The following is a 19,919-nucleotide window of genomic DNA, read 5'->3' as shown; positions in this document are numbered from 1 at the left end:
AGTACATTATAATTTTTATTTTTTAGCATCTTAGGGCCACTTGCACCATTCACTAACCCGGCGTTAACCGGTTAAACCTGGAGTTACCATGGTTACCAGTACAATTTGACACTGGGTTAACGGTTTAACCGGTTAACCCCGGATTAGTGGGATATTACGCAACCCTACAACGCACTACAAATTAACCTCCTTTATCCTCCAGATACAGAGTGCATTATGCAATTATAAAAATTATAGAAAATAATTATTTTCTATAATTTTTTCAAGGAAACGTACGAACGTGTCTCACTATTTCAGTCAGTCTCGGTACAAAAAGTACTGAGGTTGACTAACGAAGTAGCATGACAAATACGAACGTTTCCGAGAAAATACGAAGGAAAACAATTATGCACTAGGTACATCTGTAATAGAGTAGATGTAACAGGCGACCTTGTCACTAAATAGCATAGAGTAATATAAGTAAAGAAAGAGTGGTAACTCCATACATCAGTCGACATCTAACGTCAAGTAGTGGAACTATCAGTACCCCTACTTGACACCACATGTCACAAGTGTAGCTACTGACAAAAAATGTGCTACTAAAACAATTTACAACTAATATTATAAGCCGGAGGGGTTGAAAATAGACTTCCAGTTAATCCGTTTACAATATTAGCTGAAAATTGTTGAGCATTAGAGTTTTCGGTCGCCGAGACATCTATTGTCAACTAGCAGTACTGATAAATTTTTACATGACGCTAGATGTCGACTACGAAATAACGCGCGTTTTGGTAAGAAAACTGATGTATGGAGTTACCACTCTTTTTTTACTTATATCTGACTAATACATTATGGTAATTACTCTATGCTGTGATATGTTCCAGAGAACGTTTAACGGGATTTCAGGATATATTGTGATTATATTGTTTACATTTCAGTGTCTGTAACGAATTGCTCTCTACTAGAGGACGGGAACCCAATGATCTCACTTAGCAACGGGAAGAGCTATATTTATTGCAAGAAATTGTATGCGTGGTGAGTTCAATTTTAGTTTTTTGAAGATTACAAAAAAAAACCCCAGGCTCCTATGTGGTAAAATGCCGGGATAACGCGAGGAAGAAGTGATAAAAAAAAACACACTTCAAAGTTTTTTTTTTACATATTTTTGTAAAATATGAGTTTGAGCCAAAATAACAAGTGTCCATTACTTTTTCATGTTCTCCAACATATAATCAAACCAGGCGGCTTAGCACGGTCGCGTTTTTATCCCTTGTCACCATGCCTGTCACGTTCTAACAAGTATGTAAGTGCGAAATGGACGCGCATAGTGATAGTCGATAAAAATGGAACCATGCTGAGCCCGCAGTAATGGGTTTGGCCGGTCGAAGTATTTAGCAGATGGCGCCACATAGCTAGCCCTGTCAGTCCCTAGAATGGTGTAAAATTTTTGTTTTTTTTTTTATAATTGAATTTTATGCCCTGGATGCCAGCCCTTTAAGCTAAATCTCATAGAAAAAGGGGCAAGCTTTGACGGCGCCATCTATGCAAACCTTTGACAGTTGCCAACCCCATTAACTAGCAATTTGCTTGAACAAAACTCTCTACAGAAGTTAGAGGGTTTTGTCACTTTTCAGTAATTTGGATGGAGGACATTTTCTCCCAATAGGGTTGAGCGTGGGCAGCTAAAAAAACCGGACAAGTGCGAGTCCGTACTTTTTAGTATTTGTTGTTATAGCGGCAACAGAAATACATGATCTGTGAAAATTTCAACTGTCTAGCTATCACGGTTCATGAGATACAGCCTGGTGACAGACAGACGGACAGTGGAGTCTTAGTAATAGGGTCCCGTTTTTACCCTTTGGTGCGGAACCCTATAAATACGTGTCTGTTATTTTAGACTACTCTATAACATTATGTAAAAATAAACCAAATCGGAGCCGGACAGTTGGGTACTTTTCCTTGTTAGACGACCTATACGCAGCTGAAGCGTTGACTTGATATGTTTTGTATACAGGGTGGTATGGACTGACGCCCGGGATCCAGTATGGAGAGCATGCGGCGGCCACGCCTCCACTAGGGCGCCGCGTTCTTCACATAACCTGTACCCTGTACAACCCAGAGCCACACAGGCCAACACCGGGTAAGTTATACAGAGTGATACGTCAGTATATATATTATACCTGTATTTCACCTGTCCCATACACATTGGACCAAGATATTGGACAGATGGATGGATGAATAGGGTGATACCACCCTAAGGTACATTATTTTTGTTATGTTACTAAAAAATAATGATTACACGCCTCAACAATACCCGGTCGAGAGTTCGAGACCAATTAAAGCAAAGATGTCTGCTAGCGAAACAGGGAATATTAGGCAAAGCTCTGCGTAAGTGGCACCTTTGTGGCACATACAGTAAACAAACCACATTGACACACGTCAATCGCATGGCCTACCGCGAAAAAAGAAAATCAAAATTTCGTTATCTAATCTCTCTATCACTCTTGCATATTCGAGCGATAAAGAGGCAGATAACGAAATTTCGATTTTCGCGTTTCGCGGTAGGCCCTCTGTAAACAAACCGGTGGTTTACAATAGATGCTAGTGCTGCACTCTGGCGGCAGAACATTGCAGTAATACCCCCTATTACACATACACACCTCACTTTACCACCTCACTGTTAATTTTACTTGACGCGGCCATTTTTTAAATTTTTCTTTCAATTCAAGTAAATGTAATCTTTCTGATAGGTGTCCTTTCTTACCACATCATCATCATCATCATTATCGTATCAGCCCTTTATCGCCCACTGCTCAGCATAGGCCTCTCTTCTAATAAGCCACTTGTCCCAGTGCTGAGCTAATGTTATCCAGAAGTGACCCGCAATTTTCCGGATGTGTTCCACCCAACGAGCCAACGGACGCCAGGCTCTTTTTTCAGCCGAAAGCGGCCACCATTCCTTTAACATTTTAGTCCACCTGCCATCACTCTCCGTAGCAACATGTCCCGCCCAACTGCATTTTAGTTTGGTAATGATGTAACTTACCCTAGTACCACATAGGTAAATAAATAATAATAATAATAATAAAGGTGTACAATCTCAGGAATTATTTCCTTAACAACGAGTGTGGGATGCATCGTGATGTGGTGGCAGTAGACAGGAACCTCACGCCGCTCTCCTTGGCAAACGAGAACTGGCGCAAACCTGTGGTACTAAGTACTGCGGATCGCAGGGCGGCATGGGAGAGTAAGGTGCTACACGGGCGGTTCTACAAGGCCCTCACGGGACCCGATGTGGACCTGCTCGCGTCGGTGAACTGGTTACGATTCGGGGACCTCTTCGGAGAAACCGAGGGTTTTGCCTGTGCAATTGCGGACGAAGTGATGATGACGAACAACTATCGGAAATATATCCTGAAGGACGGTACGGCCGACATTTGTCGGGCATGCCGCCGTCCCGGAGAGTCACTCAGGCATATCATTTCCGGTTGTTCTCATCTTGCTAACGGCGAGTACTTGCACAGACATAATCTCGTAGCCAGAATTATTCACCAGCAACTTGCTCTTCTATATGGCCTTGTGGACCGCGAAGTACCGTACTACAAGTACTTACCTGCGCCTGTTCTCGAGAATGGTCGTGCCACGCTCTATTGGGATCGATCTATCATCACAGACAGGACTATTGTAGCCAATAAGCCTGACATTGTGATAATAGATCGATCGCAACGTCGGGCCGTGCTCGTTGACATCACCATCCCCCATGATGAGAATCTCGTGAAGGCCGAGAAGGACAAGTCCAGTAAGTACCTAGACTTGGCTCACGAGATAACCGCCATGTGGGATGTTGATTCGACGATCATTGTCCCGATAGTCGTTTCAGTGAACGGTCTAATAGCGAAGAGTCTCGACCAACATCTTGAGAGACTCTCGCTAGGTGGTTGGATCAAGGGTCAGATGCAGAAGGCGGTGATCTTGGACTCGGCGCGGATAGTCCGCCGGTTCCTCTCTCTGCAGCCCTGACCACCGGTAGCTTGGGCCTTGCCCCGCTGCTGGCGGCACCCTAGGTTAGGTTTTTTATAATGTGTTTATATGTATTTTTTATCGTTTTGTAAGTGTTTTTATATTTTACTTTTATATTCATATTATAAAAACCCTAACTTAAGACGAAAAATAAATAAAGAGAATAATAATAATAAATAAATGTTGGCACATTACATGATTATGTCGAAAATTTAAAGGGCCATATGTAGGGTAGACCGAGGCGAATCGGATCACTGGGGAAATCGGATCAAAATAAGCATTTCTGTAAAATTTGAAAGATCACGGTTAGTTACAGCGTCCCGCTTTGCTCTGTTCCTAACGCATGTCGCCACAGTTACTGTCATTGTAAAAGACTCATGCGTCGGTCACGGTGACACTTCCCGATGAGCCGCTCGTACAGGTGTATTGTGATTTTACCGCCGATGTAAAAAATGTGCAAATACACTCCGTGATAAAAGTAAACGCAAAAGGCTAAAGGTTTGTAATTGTTGTTACTTATTGTTAATGGCGCATAGTGTTTCCTGATTTGATTTTGTTTTTATTGTATTTAAAGGTATATTTCCGTTACACGAAAATAATTCAAACATATGATATGGGGTTATTCGGATCATCTGATTGGGGACGATTCGGATCACATTAGAAAACAAGGCTTTTGGACGTTTTTTTGGCTTATTTTATGTTCGCATGTTTTAGATGGTGCGTACGTATAAAAAGAAGAGGTATCAGGGGGAATGGTCGGGAGAAAATATGACTACAGCTGCTAATAAGGTTTTAACGAGACCGCTGTCCCTACGTAGAGTCTTTTGTTACCAACAACTAATTTTCTCATATGGGGTGAATCGGATATGTGTCATTTTTCATGTTTTGGTTTGCAAAAGTTTACAGTTTTTGTTTATTTTCATTTAAGTTATTCGATTTTGTTGGTAAATGGCCATTAGCATGTTTTGGATTTATTGTAAATATATATAGTGGTATATAGGAGTGATATTATGTTGCACTTTCTGTAGGTGGCGTGATAAAAAATTTAACTGGAAAGGAGGAATAAAAATAATAGTCAAATGCAACATTAAAGATACCAATGATAGTTGATCTCAATTATTTGACCTTTGTGATTCTTAATCATATGATTAACATTGTTAACCATTATTAATTAAGATTTTATGACAGAGTTTTTTTGATCCGTTTTACCCCTTAAAATGGGGCGAATCGGATTTTTTACCAGGTTTTGTATTTTATTTTTCATAAATCATATTTAAGTTTTATTTTGTGTCTGAACCTTGGATTCCGTTCATTAATAAACAATTTATCCAACTGAATATTAATAAAAACATTAAAAAAAATATTTATTGACCGTCAAACAAAAAATGATCCGATTCGCCTCGGTCTACCCTACTGTAAAGCGTTGTACGAAACATGTGCGATTAGATAATATGCAACCCGTGTCGATTTCAAACGCTCCTTTCGGTCGTGTTTTAATTTATCGCGACTTGTTGCGTTTTTCCTGTTTTTCGCACTTGTACCGTAATGTACTATAATGTATATAATGTTACAGCGGCTACAGTTCGGACGCGGCCCGAAGTTGGCTCGAAGCTCAAGTGGCTTCGTGCTTCCATCTTAGACTAGCGAAGGACTACCGACATTGGATCACGGCGTTGTTCGGCCACCTCGTCAACCACGGTAATTATTGCTATATTTACAAGTATGAAGTTAAGCGACACACATGTAGTCGATTTTGTTCCTAAATAGTATCGATCGTAATACTTACCTTTATATATACTTCCAGGTAATGAAGACCAGCTGAGAACGATATTAGACGAGATGCTGGGGCCCAGTCATTGTACCAGCACACCTAAGAAGTGGCAGGCCACAGTTCTGGTAAGATTCACCAGTTATTCTCTGAAATACTATTATTTGTTATTGAAAATTTGCTTAAAATTACCTCTGAAGTTCTTACGTCTGTTTTTCTCTGTGGCACAGTGGACGTACTCGTACTTTTAAATATCTCATGTCCGAGGGTAGTGAAGTTTTTAAATACCGTAGTGCTGCATAAAATATGTGCAGATCCAGTGCATAATTGTTTTCCGTATTTTCTCGGAAACGCTCGTATTTGCCATGCTACTTACGTCAGTACTTTTTGTATCGAGACTGACTGAAATGGCAAGACACGTTCGTACGTTTCCGTGAAAATACGATGGAAAATAATTATGCACTACGTCTGTATTGGGTTTTATAATGGCTCCGGGTTCGAGAAAGTACATTGTAACACCCACCTTTAATTTCAGGGTATAAAGAAACACGACATTTTAGACGACATGTTATCCTTATTAGTACGTCAGCTGCGCTGGCAGCGCCTCTACAGCGAGTACATCGACCAACTACGGGACATACGCGAAGCACGCGAGAGACCCATGCTCAATGGACACTGAAACCGGTATATGAAACGGACATTGCAACACGCATATTCTTTCAATACCGGAGTGAATAAAGAATTAAAGATGGCGGAGGGATTAGGGATAAACACCGAGAATGAAATTTACCTAGTAATTTCTTAAAAACTACCACATAGTGCGATAGAAAATAATAGTAAATTTTGCATAATACAATTAGTATAGGTCGTTTTTAAGAAGTTATTAATTCGCAACGGCGGTGTGAAACAGACTACCGAATCTTCATTTTGGAAATAGAAAATTTCTATGCCCATACAAAAATGTTTTAAGTTTCTGAATTTTTTTCACGTGGATGTTTGCAATTATGAAAACTTTCTGACTGCTTTCTTTCTGCACAACAATATACAGGAGTATCCAGGGGTAACAGGAGTATATCATTTATCTATACTATTATTTGGATAAACCCTGTATTTTCTGGATGTAGCTAATTTTTTTGTGATTTTCAGTGTGGTGTACTCATTGGCTGTTTATATAAATCCTAAATTCCTATTGATATTAAGTGTAAAGTGTTCATATCAGTCTTATGAAGTAGGTTTTGAATGAGATGAATGCCTTGCGGGTGTGCTATAGTATTTAACTATTTATAGTAGGTATATAATGAAATAATCAGTTCATTTTAAATTATATAGCCGGTCAAACAACTTTGTCAGTAGAAAAAGGCGCGAAATTCAATTCTTCTATGAGATACCCTTCGCACCTACATTTTTTCAATTTGCCGCTTTTTTCTACTGACGGAAATGGCTTGACAGACTGTAGTTGATAAATACTGTATCGGTTGATATTATAATATAACACCTTTTTTGCCTAAGTAATCATTTAAAAAAAGTCACAAGATTATACATATTATACGACTAAATTGTTTCTTCGAGCAAAGATAAATAAATCTTAGAGAAGAGAGCATGTTAAATGTATATCTTTGGAAGCCACGCAAAGGAAAATATTAAAGGTATTATATTATTGAACCGATACTAGGTATGTGATAAAAAAACACTGCCAAGTAATTAATAAAAATATTCAGTTTTACTGAAATGAAATGTAATCTCTATTTGTGGCGATTTTAGATAATACGTTTAAGTATAAGCAAAAAGAATAGATAGTATAGAGGGGTCCTGTCATTGTAAATTTTGTAGTCACTGTAAATTTACTGCCATCTATCAACACACGACTAAAACTCAAAATGAAAACGTATAAAGTTATCAAAAAATGTATATATATGGATAAATGATTTTATAATTTTTATATCATTTTGATCCATGTTCATTCACTGATATCTATGTGTTAAAATTGTTAAATATGAAACGGTGTCGTCACGCCATCTAGCCGAGGATAGGCTAAAGGTGTGTGCGCCATCTATTCGAGAATGACTTTTACTTGAATTCCGAGGCACGTTTTTTCCTTAGACTTTATTCGTCTTATACGAAGTTACATATGTCTTTGGTATAAGCATTGAACTATTATTACTAACGTATAAAACGGGCACAGAAAACCAGTAGTTTGCGCCACGAGTTGCTGCCGTTTTGGCATCGAACCATAGAAGCGGAGCGTGAATCTCGCGACCTAAACGAGTAAGCGCCATGAATTTTACGGCGCTTACGACGTTTTGCTCGCGTGGTACTGGTTGTGATAGCGACGATTTCATTGTTTGGTATGGCTCCTCTATAGCAGCGGTCGGCAACCAGCGGCCCGCGGGCCCGCGAACCTCTCACTTGCGGCCCGCGAGCCTCCCTGGCTATTTTGTATGTAATATTGACAAATGACAATGTCTGATAAAGTCATAAATATTAACAAAGTGCGGCCCGCGTCCACTTCGTTAACTGCTATGTGGCCCTTGGCTGCTAAAAGGTTGCCGACCGCTGCTCTATAGTAATAATAACTCAGTGAGTATAATGTCAACGAGGTGGATTTGCATGCATGAAAAAAACTCGTATCTTGTTCTGTCAATAAAAATAGAAATGTGGTATGCATACAGAGAGTTACAGCGTTTTAACTTTGAGTAGCAGTGCGAGATACGAGATTTTTTCAAAGTAACGACGATTCGCATCTTTGTAACCCCTTAAGAACAAAGTGGAATGTTATGTCTGAGAAACTATCCTATAGCCGCCCCGAGGCCTTTAAAAAGGCCCATTCCATTGTATTTTGAATCTTAATTTTGACAAATCAAAATTTCATTTGTCTTGGCAAGTTTTGACTTGTGGGCGGCTAGAAGCATTAAAAATTAGAGGCAATGGGGTTGACCGGTCGAAGTATTTAGCAGATGGCGCCAGCATAGCTTGCCCTGTCAATCTCTAGAATTCTCTGTCAATTTCTTTTGTTTTTTTTTAATGGAATTTTTTTGCCCTGGATGCCAGCCACAGGGTTGGGCAGTATTTCAATTACATGTATTTGAAATACATTTTAGTATGTTGTATTTGTATTTCAAATACTGCACTCACATGTATTTTGTATTTCAAATACTTCTAGCTTCAAAATACATTTCTACAAAATACATTAAGCCAAATGTCATAGAAAAAGGGACAAGCTATGATGGCGCCATCTATGCAAACCTTTGGTAGTTGTCAACCCCATTGAAAAAATCGTAAATTGTTCCTGGTACGAATAATTAATACAAATGATTTTATAATGTACATACATTATAAAATCATTTGTATTAATTATTCGTACCAGGAACAATTTACGAAACACATGTTTTATTTGATAAATTATTTTAACCCTTACCCTCTGAATCTTGCGGTTACGTATTAGGTTACCTAATTTAGGTACTCAGAGATTCATTTTTTATATTTAAAGAATAAATCTAAAAATCTACGCTTCGTTGCTTTTTATATCGGGTTCAAGTCCTGCCGGAAGCGTAGAATTTTCCATTTTTTCCTTTACTATAAAATTTTGAATATCGCTCGCAGACGTATCTGCATGTTTAAAAAATTGATTCAAAGACTCGCCTGGCTAATCGTAATCGCTTCAATTATTATAAAATTTATAAACCTCTTTCAAACCAATAAAGTCCTATAATGTCTTGAACAAGTATGTTAAAGAACAGTCGTAGTCGTTTAACCTTTCATTTGTTAAAAATTGTGGGTTTCAAACCCCATTCAGTTGTGCTGTAGAGCAAAAATCGAAAATGTTCTCGAAAATTCGGTCAGGACCTCTTTAATTATCACATTATCACACAGACAAAATGTTAACTATAAGCTATAAGCAAAGAATAAGGAATATTACGCAAGACTGGGTAGCGGGCGACACTAGGCGTTTCGCGGTAGGCCTCTGTAAACAAACCGCCGTGATGCATCAATGTCATAGTGAAAACTTGTCACAAAACTGTTTAAACCTTTTCACCACACCAGCTCGGAAAGGCTTACTTTGCACTTTAAAAACTGATAGCATAGTTGCATTTTATTCACATGGTGAGACAAAGTAATCAAATGCAAATTTTGAGTTGGTTTCTTATGTTTGCTGGTAGAAATAACTTCTAAATGATGATTTCGGATGATAAATTTTTAATTACATTCATTTGGATTTGATTTTGTTTGATATTTTACATTTAATATTTGCTTCAGGTTGGTGTGGTGAAAAAACCTTTACCAGGCTAAGGTATATATGGATGGTGTTTAGCAAAAATGAGTCATCCCACATCCATTTTGCAATAAACTTTAAGCGTCAATGTTTTGAGTTGACATCTTATTGAAAAATTTATGTGGGTTGACACATTATTGCTTAACACCATCCATATATTTCCCACATACGGCACTTCAAACATGTTCTATTTTCGATGAGTATAAGACTGACATTTGATTGTCATTTTTGAAATGTCAGCCTGGTAAAGGGTTAAGGCATAGTATGTATAAGTTACTCTGTGGTTTACAATATGAGCTAGTGATGCACTCTGACGACAGAACATTGTAGTAATACCCCCTATTCGAGCTAACAGTTTTTCAAACACGAGTACTTACCTACGGACCCTACGGTACTTCTACCACATGTGGTCGCTAAATCGCCTATGCATTAATAAGGGTTAAGGAGAAGGTACAAACAAAACAACCATAATTTTTATATCACAATAATTTATTTTTACAAATTAGTTATGGATCACAACAGCTCTTACAATACGCGACGACACGACAGTGCCGACACGTCGAGAGCGTTCGCAAGTCGCTTCACGGCTCAAACTCAACAGCCCACAATCGGGTAAAATTTCAATATCGTACAACCACGAACAACATTAAGGAATTTGCGACTAATTTTGGTCCCACACAGGGTCAACGCGGTATCCTACATACCTACGTATACAATACCTCTGTTAAAATCATCTAAACACTTAGACACTACAATATAATGTCACTATGTGATCGACACATTAACAATTTTAATATCTAAGTAAGTAAACGCTGAGCGGCTTGGGGCCTTGGACACACGCGATGTATAGTTTAATAAAAAACGCGCGAGTTTAATAAAACTTCTACTTTTACAGTGTGCACAAGGCCGTACGTAAGAGGGCAGTATTTACAAAGGCCAGCCCAGCCCAGGGTTAAACTTAAGAACACATATGCAAGCCCCCGTCCGATGTTGCGTATAATTATGCATTTTGTACCATCACTGTAGGAGCGCGATCGCACGAACTAGCCCTTACCTCCGAAAGGCCACATCGGCTGCGTGCGCATAGACGCACACGCACACGTCGCATAAGGAACTGTATATGGGCATTTTGACTTAAAACTGTACCATTCACTTTTTTTCGAAACTCTATCAACTTTTGGGTTATGTCTACTCAGAATCACAAGGACTATCGATATAAAAAGAAAAAAATGTGTCCCACAAAAAAATACAGTTTGTAACGCATTTTCACATACATTTTGTATGGACCGTTACAAAACTGACACCCAAAATTTGTATGAAAAGCAGGGGACACTTTTTTTCTTTGTCTCATAAGTATCATTCAATAGTAGTCGTGATTCTGAGTCTAAATAAAAATAAAAAATAATAAATAAATATTAGGGGACATCTTACACAGATCAAACCTAGCCCCAAACTAAGCAAAGCTTGTACTATGGGTACTAGGCGACGATATACATACTTGTATAGATAAATACATACTTATATACATAGAAAACAACCATGACTCAGGAACAAATATTAGTGTTCATCACACAAATAAATGCCCTTACTGGGATTCGAACCCAGGACCATCGGCTTAGCAGACAGGGTCACTATCCACTAGACCAGACCGGTCGTCAACCGGAATAACCCGAAAGTTGATGGTTTTCGAAAAAAATAAATGGTACCATTTTTTTCTGAATACCCCCATATTACAACGCGCACGTGCACGTCTAGGCACACACACCCGGTGTGCACAGGCCTTAAAAGAGTAAGTGTAAACTAGCTTAATAAAACAAAATAGATATTTCATTTCCTTAAACATTAAAAAAAGGTATACCGGGGCTGTCACCTCAGCGACAATCCTAAGCAACCGTTTAAGAGCTCGAATTGTACACGAACCTATAACTACAAATATATTTGTACTTCAAGTTTATGTAGTTTCGATCAGAAAATAAAATGTTAATTCTTTGTTCGGTGTAAGTGTAATCGGGCCCCTACCACATTAAAAATATACAACTTGTGAGACTAACTTAACTATAACTACGTATTTACATCACTGCGCGTGTTTCACTTCCCGAAGTAGTGAAGTCAAAAGGTCAGAGTGGAATAGAAAAGTAAGGCATTTTTATGAGTTTTACGACTCGTCATTAACACACTAAAACAAAATGGTAAGTCCGACATACGCGTTGATAATCTATATTTTAACACGCTTAAAGTTCAGCAAATGGCAAATGGCAAATTATCTTCATTTACGGACTAGTGTGTTAATAGTTGTAGACGCTTTCAAAACTCTAAACAGCCCACTTCCCTAGCATCTATGACCGAAGCTTACACCAGTTACACCACGCTAGTGCATTCGTTATCCTTTTCTAATGTACAACGAGAGAAAGAGCCGAGTAGGCTAGCGTGTCATAATCGCAACCTGCATTAATATAAACATGCATAATGGGGTTAAAAACTAGCTCATAAGAGAGGTATTCTCTTTCATTTAGTTCCGAACCACAGACATAAAGTATCTACCAACGAATTGATATTGAAAAATTACCCATGAAAGAAAACCACCGTAAAAAACAACCGAATGTCCGAATTAACGCCAAGAATGAATCGTAAGTATTTGTTCCCTTATGGGAACTTACTTATGGGGGCTTATGCCCAAGAACGCTTATAGTTGTTAAACCGTACACTGTTAATGTAACCTTCATGCTTTCAAATAAGGTTTATATTTGCACGCATTCGCTCGTGATGTTGGCGTGCGAGTGACATTTTTGTGTATGAGTTTCGAAGATCGAAAGAAAAAAATCTGAAGCAAAAGTCTGTGGTCTGAACTTAAAAGCTTCCTTTAAAATGAGCAATTCTGTTTTAAACCCCATAGCCACGGCATATCTGCCGTACTTTAAAATGGCCTCTTTACACTTAGGCCTTTGTTGGCCAGCACTTAATACCTAAGTACGCTTTCATAATACAGGTGATAAAGAAAATGGCGACTGCCCGGCGCATGCTATACGTTAGAACTTCGTCGCCTTAACTAATTGGACAATATTTTTAGCGGGACATGGTTTAGTTAAAACGACAAGGTAATCGAGTAGCGACCTTTACAAACGTTGTCAGAAACTCTCCCAGTTAACATCTTATGTAACTGTTCATAATTAGGCATTAAAACACTCGTGTGATTTATGAAACTCACTTCGCTCGTTTCTTAAACCCACACCGTATTATAATGCCTGTCATTATGCAGCAGTCGCATAATGTACTATTAAGACCTTAACTGGCAAGTTTTGTTACAGCAGTGAACGAAAGTGATAAACACAATGCGAATACAAATAAAGTATGTACAGTATTTTACATAACGTTATCTAGTTCTCATAATACTATAAAAGCTATCTCAAATTCATAATCAAGATTCATAAGTTAGGTACTCCTGAATTACGCAGTTAAATACATACAAGTATAATGCGTGAATTCATTAATAGCAGAACGATCCCTAGAATTTAGTGTATTTCTTAGTTATAGAAAACTACATAACAGATTGAGGTTCAATATTATCGAAATATTATACAAATACAAGATTAAATTACGCTTTACCTCCGTATAATTTTACGTAATTCTCTACAAAAGATATACATATTTATATTTTGAGGCCACTGGGAACTGATAGACTATTCAAAAACATTTAACAAATTTGAAATTATTTTATGTTGAAATATTATCCTTGTCTGTTAATTTTCAATAAGCAGGTGTTGATCAGATAAATCAAAAGTAATTAAATTACAAAAGCATGTTACATTTTATGAATGATGGGTGAATACTTTTACAAATTTTGAAGTCACGAATACTTAAGAACAATTTATTTTATTATCATCCTACTTTCGTTCACTCATTTTTACTTGTAAGTAGTAATTATATCATTTCACATTGGTACTGAAACATCAGTAGTTTTCTCATAATTCAAAGACTAAATTACTAAAACATATCACTTTCTTCACCGGGCAGTTTTTAAGTTTCTTTCCCTTTTCTCAGAATTCACAAATGCCGAGTTAATGACCGAAATCGTTTTTATTACCAGCAACTAATATATTTTATTAACTCATACGCTTGTATTTGATCTTTTTACCGGTCAAAAACTTCAAGTACCTACTATAAATCCTGAAAAAAGAGAAAATACATACAAGTTGAATACATTCAGTAACTACAGCGCCCTCTAGTTTGCTTGTGCTAGAAGCATTCGCGCTAGCAGACGAGGGCGCAGATTCGCGTAAAGGTAGACTTCTAAACAAAGCGGTCCTGTATATGTTTAGTATATTTCTAATCTCTAGCAGGCTACCAGTTTGTCAATAAAATTTAAATCAATAGTTTTAGACAATTGGTTTTAAAATCGCAGAAAACATAACAAATGGAACTCTATTTAAATTCAAAACGATTTACATTTCATTGAAGTTAATTTAATGGTCACAGAGTCGGACCTAGTAAGATCTGCACGGCATTTGCAATGACGAAGTTTGACAATGTCATTATTAATGTCAAATTTTTATGAAAAGACGTTAATAATGACACCCTCCTCAATTTAATACTATTCAAATCCGTGCAAAGTTAGTCTAGACAAATTTTACAGTTAATTAAATAGTACATATTAGTATTATAATATTAGATAAGGACCACGGGCCGGTAGAACGTTTTCGATGTGGCAATACGGAGCAATAAATAAATAAATAATAAATAAATAAATATTATAGGACATTTTTTACTCAAATTGACTAAGCCCCACGGTAACCTCAAGAAAGCTTGTGTTGTGGGTACTCAGACAACGATATATATAATATATAAATACTTAAATACATAGAAAACAACCATGACTCAGGAACAAATATCTGTATCATCACACAAATAAATGCCCTTACCAGGATTCGAACCCGGAACCATCGGCTTCATAGGCAGGGTCACTACCCACTAGGCAAGACCGGTCTTCGCAATAAATTGCATGAAACCACGATGCACGAAAACGTTACGTCATTCTGTTTAAAAGTCCACCTTTAACTACAGCGCCCTCTAGTCGGCCAGCGCAGACAACAGGCGCCAGCGGTGAGCAGTCGCTAGCAAATGAGCGCGCGGTCCTGCGTGGAGCGCGCCGGCGGCAGGCGCAGGCGCAGGCACGGCGCGGGGCAGGGCGACGGCGCGCAGCACGCGCCGCACTCGCACGAGCGCGCTGCCGGCTTCTCGTAGTCCGGCTGGAACTTCTTGCATAGGGCTAGCACGGATGGGGGGGATGGCAGCGATTTGCGGGATACCTGGGGATGAAAAGAGATGGTTTACTTTGCGGAGGTGTAAGAGTCCAGGGATTGGCGAGAAACGGAAGATGATAATGAGGAGTTGCTTGAAAGATTAATTCTAAGTTTAATTGTCTTACGGAAGTGGGAGAGTGCTAGTTGTTTTTCCATAAGAATGTAAATCCGATGGACACCTCCTGTGTGATCTGGTGAAATCAGCTCAATGGAACCATTATATTGCATTGTCACCCAATTTACATAAATGAAAGAAAGAAGCGCTGGTGGCCTAGCGGTAAGAGCGTGCGACTTTCAATCCGGAGGTCGCGGGTTCGAACCCCGGCTCGTACCAATGAGTTTTTCGGAACTTATGAACGAAATGTCATTTGATATTTGCCAGTCGCTTTTCGGTGAAGGAATACATCGTGAGGAAACCGGACTAATCCCAATAAGGCCTAGTTTCCCCTCTGGGTTGGAAGGTCAGATGGCAGTCGCTTTCGTAAAAGCTAGTGCCTACGTCAAATCATGGGATTAGTTGTCAAGCGGAACCCAGGCTCCCATGAGCCGTGGCAAAATGCCGGGATAACGCGAGGAAGAAGAAGAAGACCCAATTTACATAAATATGTATGTATGTGAAGTTTCAGCTCAATGGGATAGTGTGAAATGGCCCTAATTTACCTTGCAAGATTCAACCCGAACATAAAAACATGATGAGAAAAATAAAAGCTTATAAAAAAATCCTCAATTTACCTATAGAAGTACATGAGAATACAGCTTGGATTTATAAGATTTACTTAAAATAAAAAGACGAATCAACATTTTGCAAAAAAGATGAATACCACAAATATGCTGATGAATGACGCTGTATGAATAGAGTAAAGATGAATGTATGAACATTCCATTTTTTATTATGCAAATTGACATGTAAATTTTTTAGTTAATTCTATATTATCCTTAGTTAATTAAGTGAATTGTATATACAAATGACAATGTATGACCATTACTGAATAAATGATATGATATGATATGATGAGACTGGAGAAGACTCTCAAAAAACCGCGAGGAGTGGCGTCGCCTAAAGGGAGGCCTATGTCAAAGACAGCCTGACAAAGAATAATTGGCCAAGCACGAAGTCAAGACTACGGTGTTCAGAGCACCGTACGACACATCCCTAGGTGGTTTTAAGTTTGGATACTTATACTAATTTATCCCATAAGTACATTTTATTCACTATTAGGAAATAAGAAGGTAATGTCTGGGAGCTCTGGGACCTTGGAGTTTGGACTTTTATTAAACGCCTCTGGGCTAGTATAGGTAATGTAGAAGTTATAAAGCTTCTACCTTAGATATATTTTTTAGAGATTAAAGATTTTATTTACCACCTTGTCGCGTTGATTGTACATCCATAGCAAATTACAGCTTTCTAACACTAACAATCAACCTCATCTTGGAGGTGAAAAGAGGAAAAATCGTAAGTCCCATTTCGGCCAACCGAAATCAAGAACGTTTATATAATATAGGCCTACCGTTTATCTAAAACGTTTGGTGAAAGCACATTTCTAGTAAAAACAAATTATTATGAATTTCTCTGTAATTTGTACAAACCATTTCGTAAACTGACATTCCGCTAAACTGTTGTTTTTACATCTTACTAGCATCCATAACATATTGAAGTATATTCTTCCACTTTTCTGAACATTTTCATTATTATTGATTCTTTTTTGTGAGAATGGCTTTTTCTGCCAGGGCACTTTGCCAATTATTGATTCTTTCAAACACCAAAATAGTTGACAATTTAATATACGTCAGAGTTGACAGGCAACTTCGAGCATGAAAAACTAAATCCGTCAAAAATACTGGGTATACATACGACCTCATGATAATCTTTGATATAGTCGATATTGTTGTATTTTAAACTTGTAGACTGGGCAGGCACGACTCAAAAAGGAATAATATTACAATTAAGTCTGTGATTCGGCATTTCTCGGTTTTTGACGTTTAGGCTTGTTTCTGAAGCCCCCTCCAGACTATGCGCGTGAATCGCGGGCGAAGCCGCGAACGTGAGTGTGGAGTCGATTTCGCTGTCTACGAAAATCGACGCCACACTCGCGTTCGCGGCTTCGCGCCGCAATTCGCGCACGAGTGTGGAGGGGGCTTTACACAAAATGTAATTAACGTAAAGTATTAATCAATTTGCTCATGTTTCATATAAGTCACAGAAATAACCCATATAACCATTCCAGTCGCAGAATCACAAAGTGGTAACTAAATGTCAGATGTGTCGTAACAGAGTCCACACAATGTGTCTAGAATTGTTTCGAAACAAAGTGTCGTCGCCGTGTCTACACTTTTCCGTAACAAGGTGTCGACACATTTGTGTGCACTTTGCGTGCGGTTTGCGACTAAATCTGACAGCAAATTTGTGACAGCAAATGTCAATATAAAATACCTCTTGAAAACCAAGGTTTGTCAAACTACTATTAGTGTCTCGTGTGCTCGTAATTCTAGTAAGTCATCATGGGCAATGCAAATGATAATAATCGACCGAAACCATATAAACACCCAACACCCGTCAACCTTTTACAGAAAAGTTTTTAAAGAAATTCAATAAGCTACTTAGGTCAGGCAACGAATGCTCCAAAAGTTGTAGAGGGAAATGCTCGGAACACAATTTTTGACTCCGTAACTCGGTTTGACAAGTTAGGAGGTGAACATATCAAAAGTCCCCGGCCGTAGCCCTTGAGCGGGGGGGGAGAGAGGGGGCTTTGAAGGTCCCATTTTCCCGTTTTTCGATTATATCTCGGAAACTATGCATCTCAGCGACATGGCCACTTATACAAAATGAAAGTTTATTTAATTTGTTACAAGTTTATTCAGTCAATTTTTTCGATATGTTGAATAGTTTTTGAGATATCCGCTCTTGAAAGTTTATTTAGGGCTCTCAATTTTATCTTGATATATCTATATCAGTGAAGGTGCTAGGCCGTGTTTGGTATCGTTTTCGTATAAATCTGGGGTGCTGAATCCATTTAAGATATCACATTGACACCATTTCACAAAATAAAAATAAATCTTTTTAGGGTTCCGTACCTCAAAAGGAAAAAACGGAACCCTTATAGGATCACTCGTGCGTCTGTATGTATGTCCGTCTGAATACACAAAATAGTTCTTTACATATAGATGACAGGAAAACCTATTAGAAATGTGCAGTCAAGCGCGAGTCGGACTTAATGTACGGAACCCTTAATACGCGAGTCCGACTCGCACTTGGCCGGTTTTTTTGAAACTCTTCTTGATAGAGCTGGGTCGTTTCGAGTTTTCCGTGAAACGAAACGTAACAGTTTTTTTTAACCACGTAACTGTTTTTAAAAACAGTTTCTAAAATAACTGGATTCCGTGTGTGTGTCGAACGAAACGAAACGAAATCGCATATTTGAAGTAATAAAACGTAAAATACGCAATTCACATTTCAAAAAAACCTAATTTGCATCGTCTCACTAATGTCTAATATAACTTGACCCCTAACTTCAGTACTTTATAAAGATAAATCGATAGGTCACACATAAAATGGCCTCTCAATTCATGATGCTAGCGAGTGTTCGTTAAGCGTCGTGAATAATTTTTAATGTTGTTCAATTGACGCTACTTTCGCTACTTGCTTTAAATTTACGCATTAAAAGATTCCTTAATTTAAACCCTAATGCTTAGAAAATAAAGCACTTATTTGTCTAACGAACATTAAAGTTTTTGAATATAATGGCCTGGTAAAAAGCGTGCCTAGCGTCTACCTGAACAAAGCTCAATCCGTTTCGTTTCGTTTTTATCTCTATCTCGCTCTTTCGTTAGCCAATAACCTATATCTGTCCCTGCTCATCGGAAAACGAATAAAACAGTTTTAGAGCTGCGTTTTGCTTTGCGATAGTTGCGTCCGTTATGCGCGACTATGTTATCGTATGTCGCCGCCTCTTTGTCATCGTTTTTATAAAAACAGTTTGTCGTTCCTGCCACAAACTGTTATTTCGTTACAGCACAAGAAAGTGTTTTTAAAAACACTTACGGAAAAAAACGCTCAGCTCTACTTCTTGACGCTTAACCGCTGAACCGATTTCGTTGAAATTTGGTATAGAAATAGTTTGCGTCCCGGAACAGGACATAGGATAGATCTTATAACCAAAATCATCTTTTGAAGGTGTGAAAAGTGGCGTGGAAATTTGTACGGGAAATCAATAACCGCTGAACCGATTTATATGAAATTTGGGATGGTCTACATCTTTGATTTAGTTAAAAATGATGAAAAAACATGACTTCAAACCTAAACTTAAACAGTATTCTTCAAGAAGTCAATTCTGAATTCCCCCCTACACCTCATTTCACACCTTTAAAGGATGATTTTTGAGATAACTTATTATATCCTGTCTCGGGACTCAAAATATATGTGTACCAAATTTAAATTAAAACTGTTCAGCAGTTTAAGCGTGAAGAGGAGTTTAAAAGAAAGTATTTTAATAAGTTTATATGTTTTTACTTCGGAATGGTGTCAATGTGATACCTTAACTAAATTTGGTACTGCGAATTTATACGAAAACGATACCAAACATGGCCT

At 38.2% G+C, this 19,919-nt stretch overlaps 2 protein-coding genes across 2 annotated transcripts in view; one reads left to right on the top strand and one right to left on the bottom strand.

Moving 5' to 3' along the window:
• The window catches only part of LOC134793030 (protein HIRA homolog), a 38,419-nt gene extending 30,875 nt beyond the window's left edge, over positions 1-7,544 (top strand). Inside the window, exons 17-21 of the mRNA XM_063764557.1 lie at positions 918-1,014; positions 1,994-2,119; positions 5,573-5,697; positions 5,804-5,895; positions 6,303-7,544. Coding sequence (XP_063620627.1) covers positions 918-1,014; positions 1,994-2,119; positions 5,573-5,697; positions 5,804-5,895; positions 6,303-6,446 — 584 coding nt within the window. The 3' untranslated portion in view covers positions 6,447-7,544. The remainder of the gene's footprint in view (positions 1-917; positions 1,015-1,993; positions 2,120-5,572; positions 5,698-5,803; positions 5,896-6,302) is intronic.
• A 2,964-nt stretch (positions 7,545-10,508) lies between these two features.
• LOC134793032 (death-associated protein kinase related) overlaps positions 10,509-19,919 on the bottom strand; it is a 341,430-nt gene continuing 332,019 nt past the window's right edge. Inside the window, exons 7-8 of the mRNA XM_063764559.1 lie at positions 11,698-15,340; positions 10,509-11,421 (exon numbers count right to left, since the gene is read on the bottom strand). Of these exons, the coding sequence (XP_063620629.1) occupies positions 15,146-15,340 (195 nt within the window). The 3' untranslated portion in view covers positions 10,509-11,421; positions 11,698-15,145. The remainder of the gene's footprint in view (positions 11,422-11,697; positions 15,341-19,919) is intronic.

Source organism: Cydia splendana, chromosome 8 (genome assembly GCF_910591565.1).
Source record: "Cydia splendana chromosome 8, ilCydSple1.2, whole genome shotgun sequence".
Classification (NCBI taxonomy): domain Eukaryota; kingdom Metazoa; phylum Arthropoda; class Insecta; order Lepidoptera; family Tortricidae; genus Cydia; species Cydia splendana.
The sequence above is the reverse complement of the archived record's forward strand: the minus strand, read 5'-3'. Positions and strand labels throughout refer to the sequence as shown.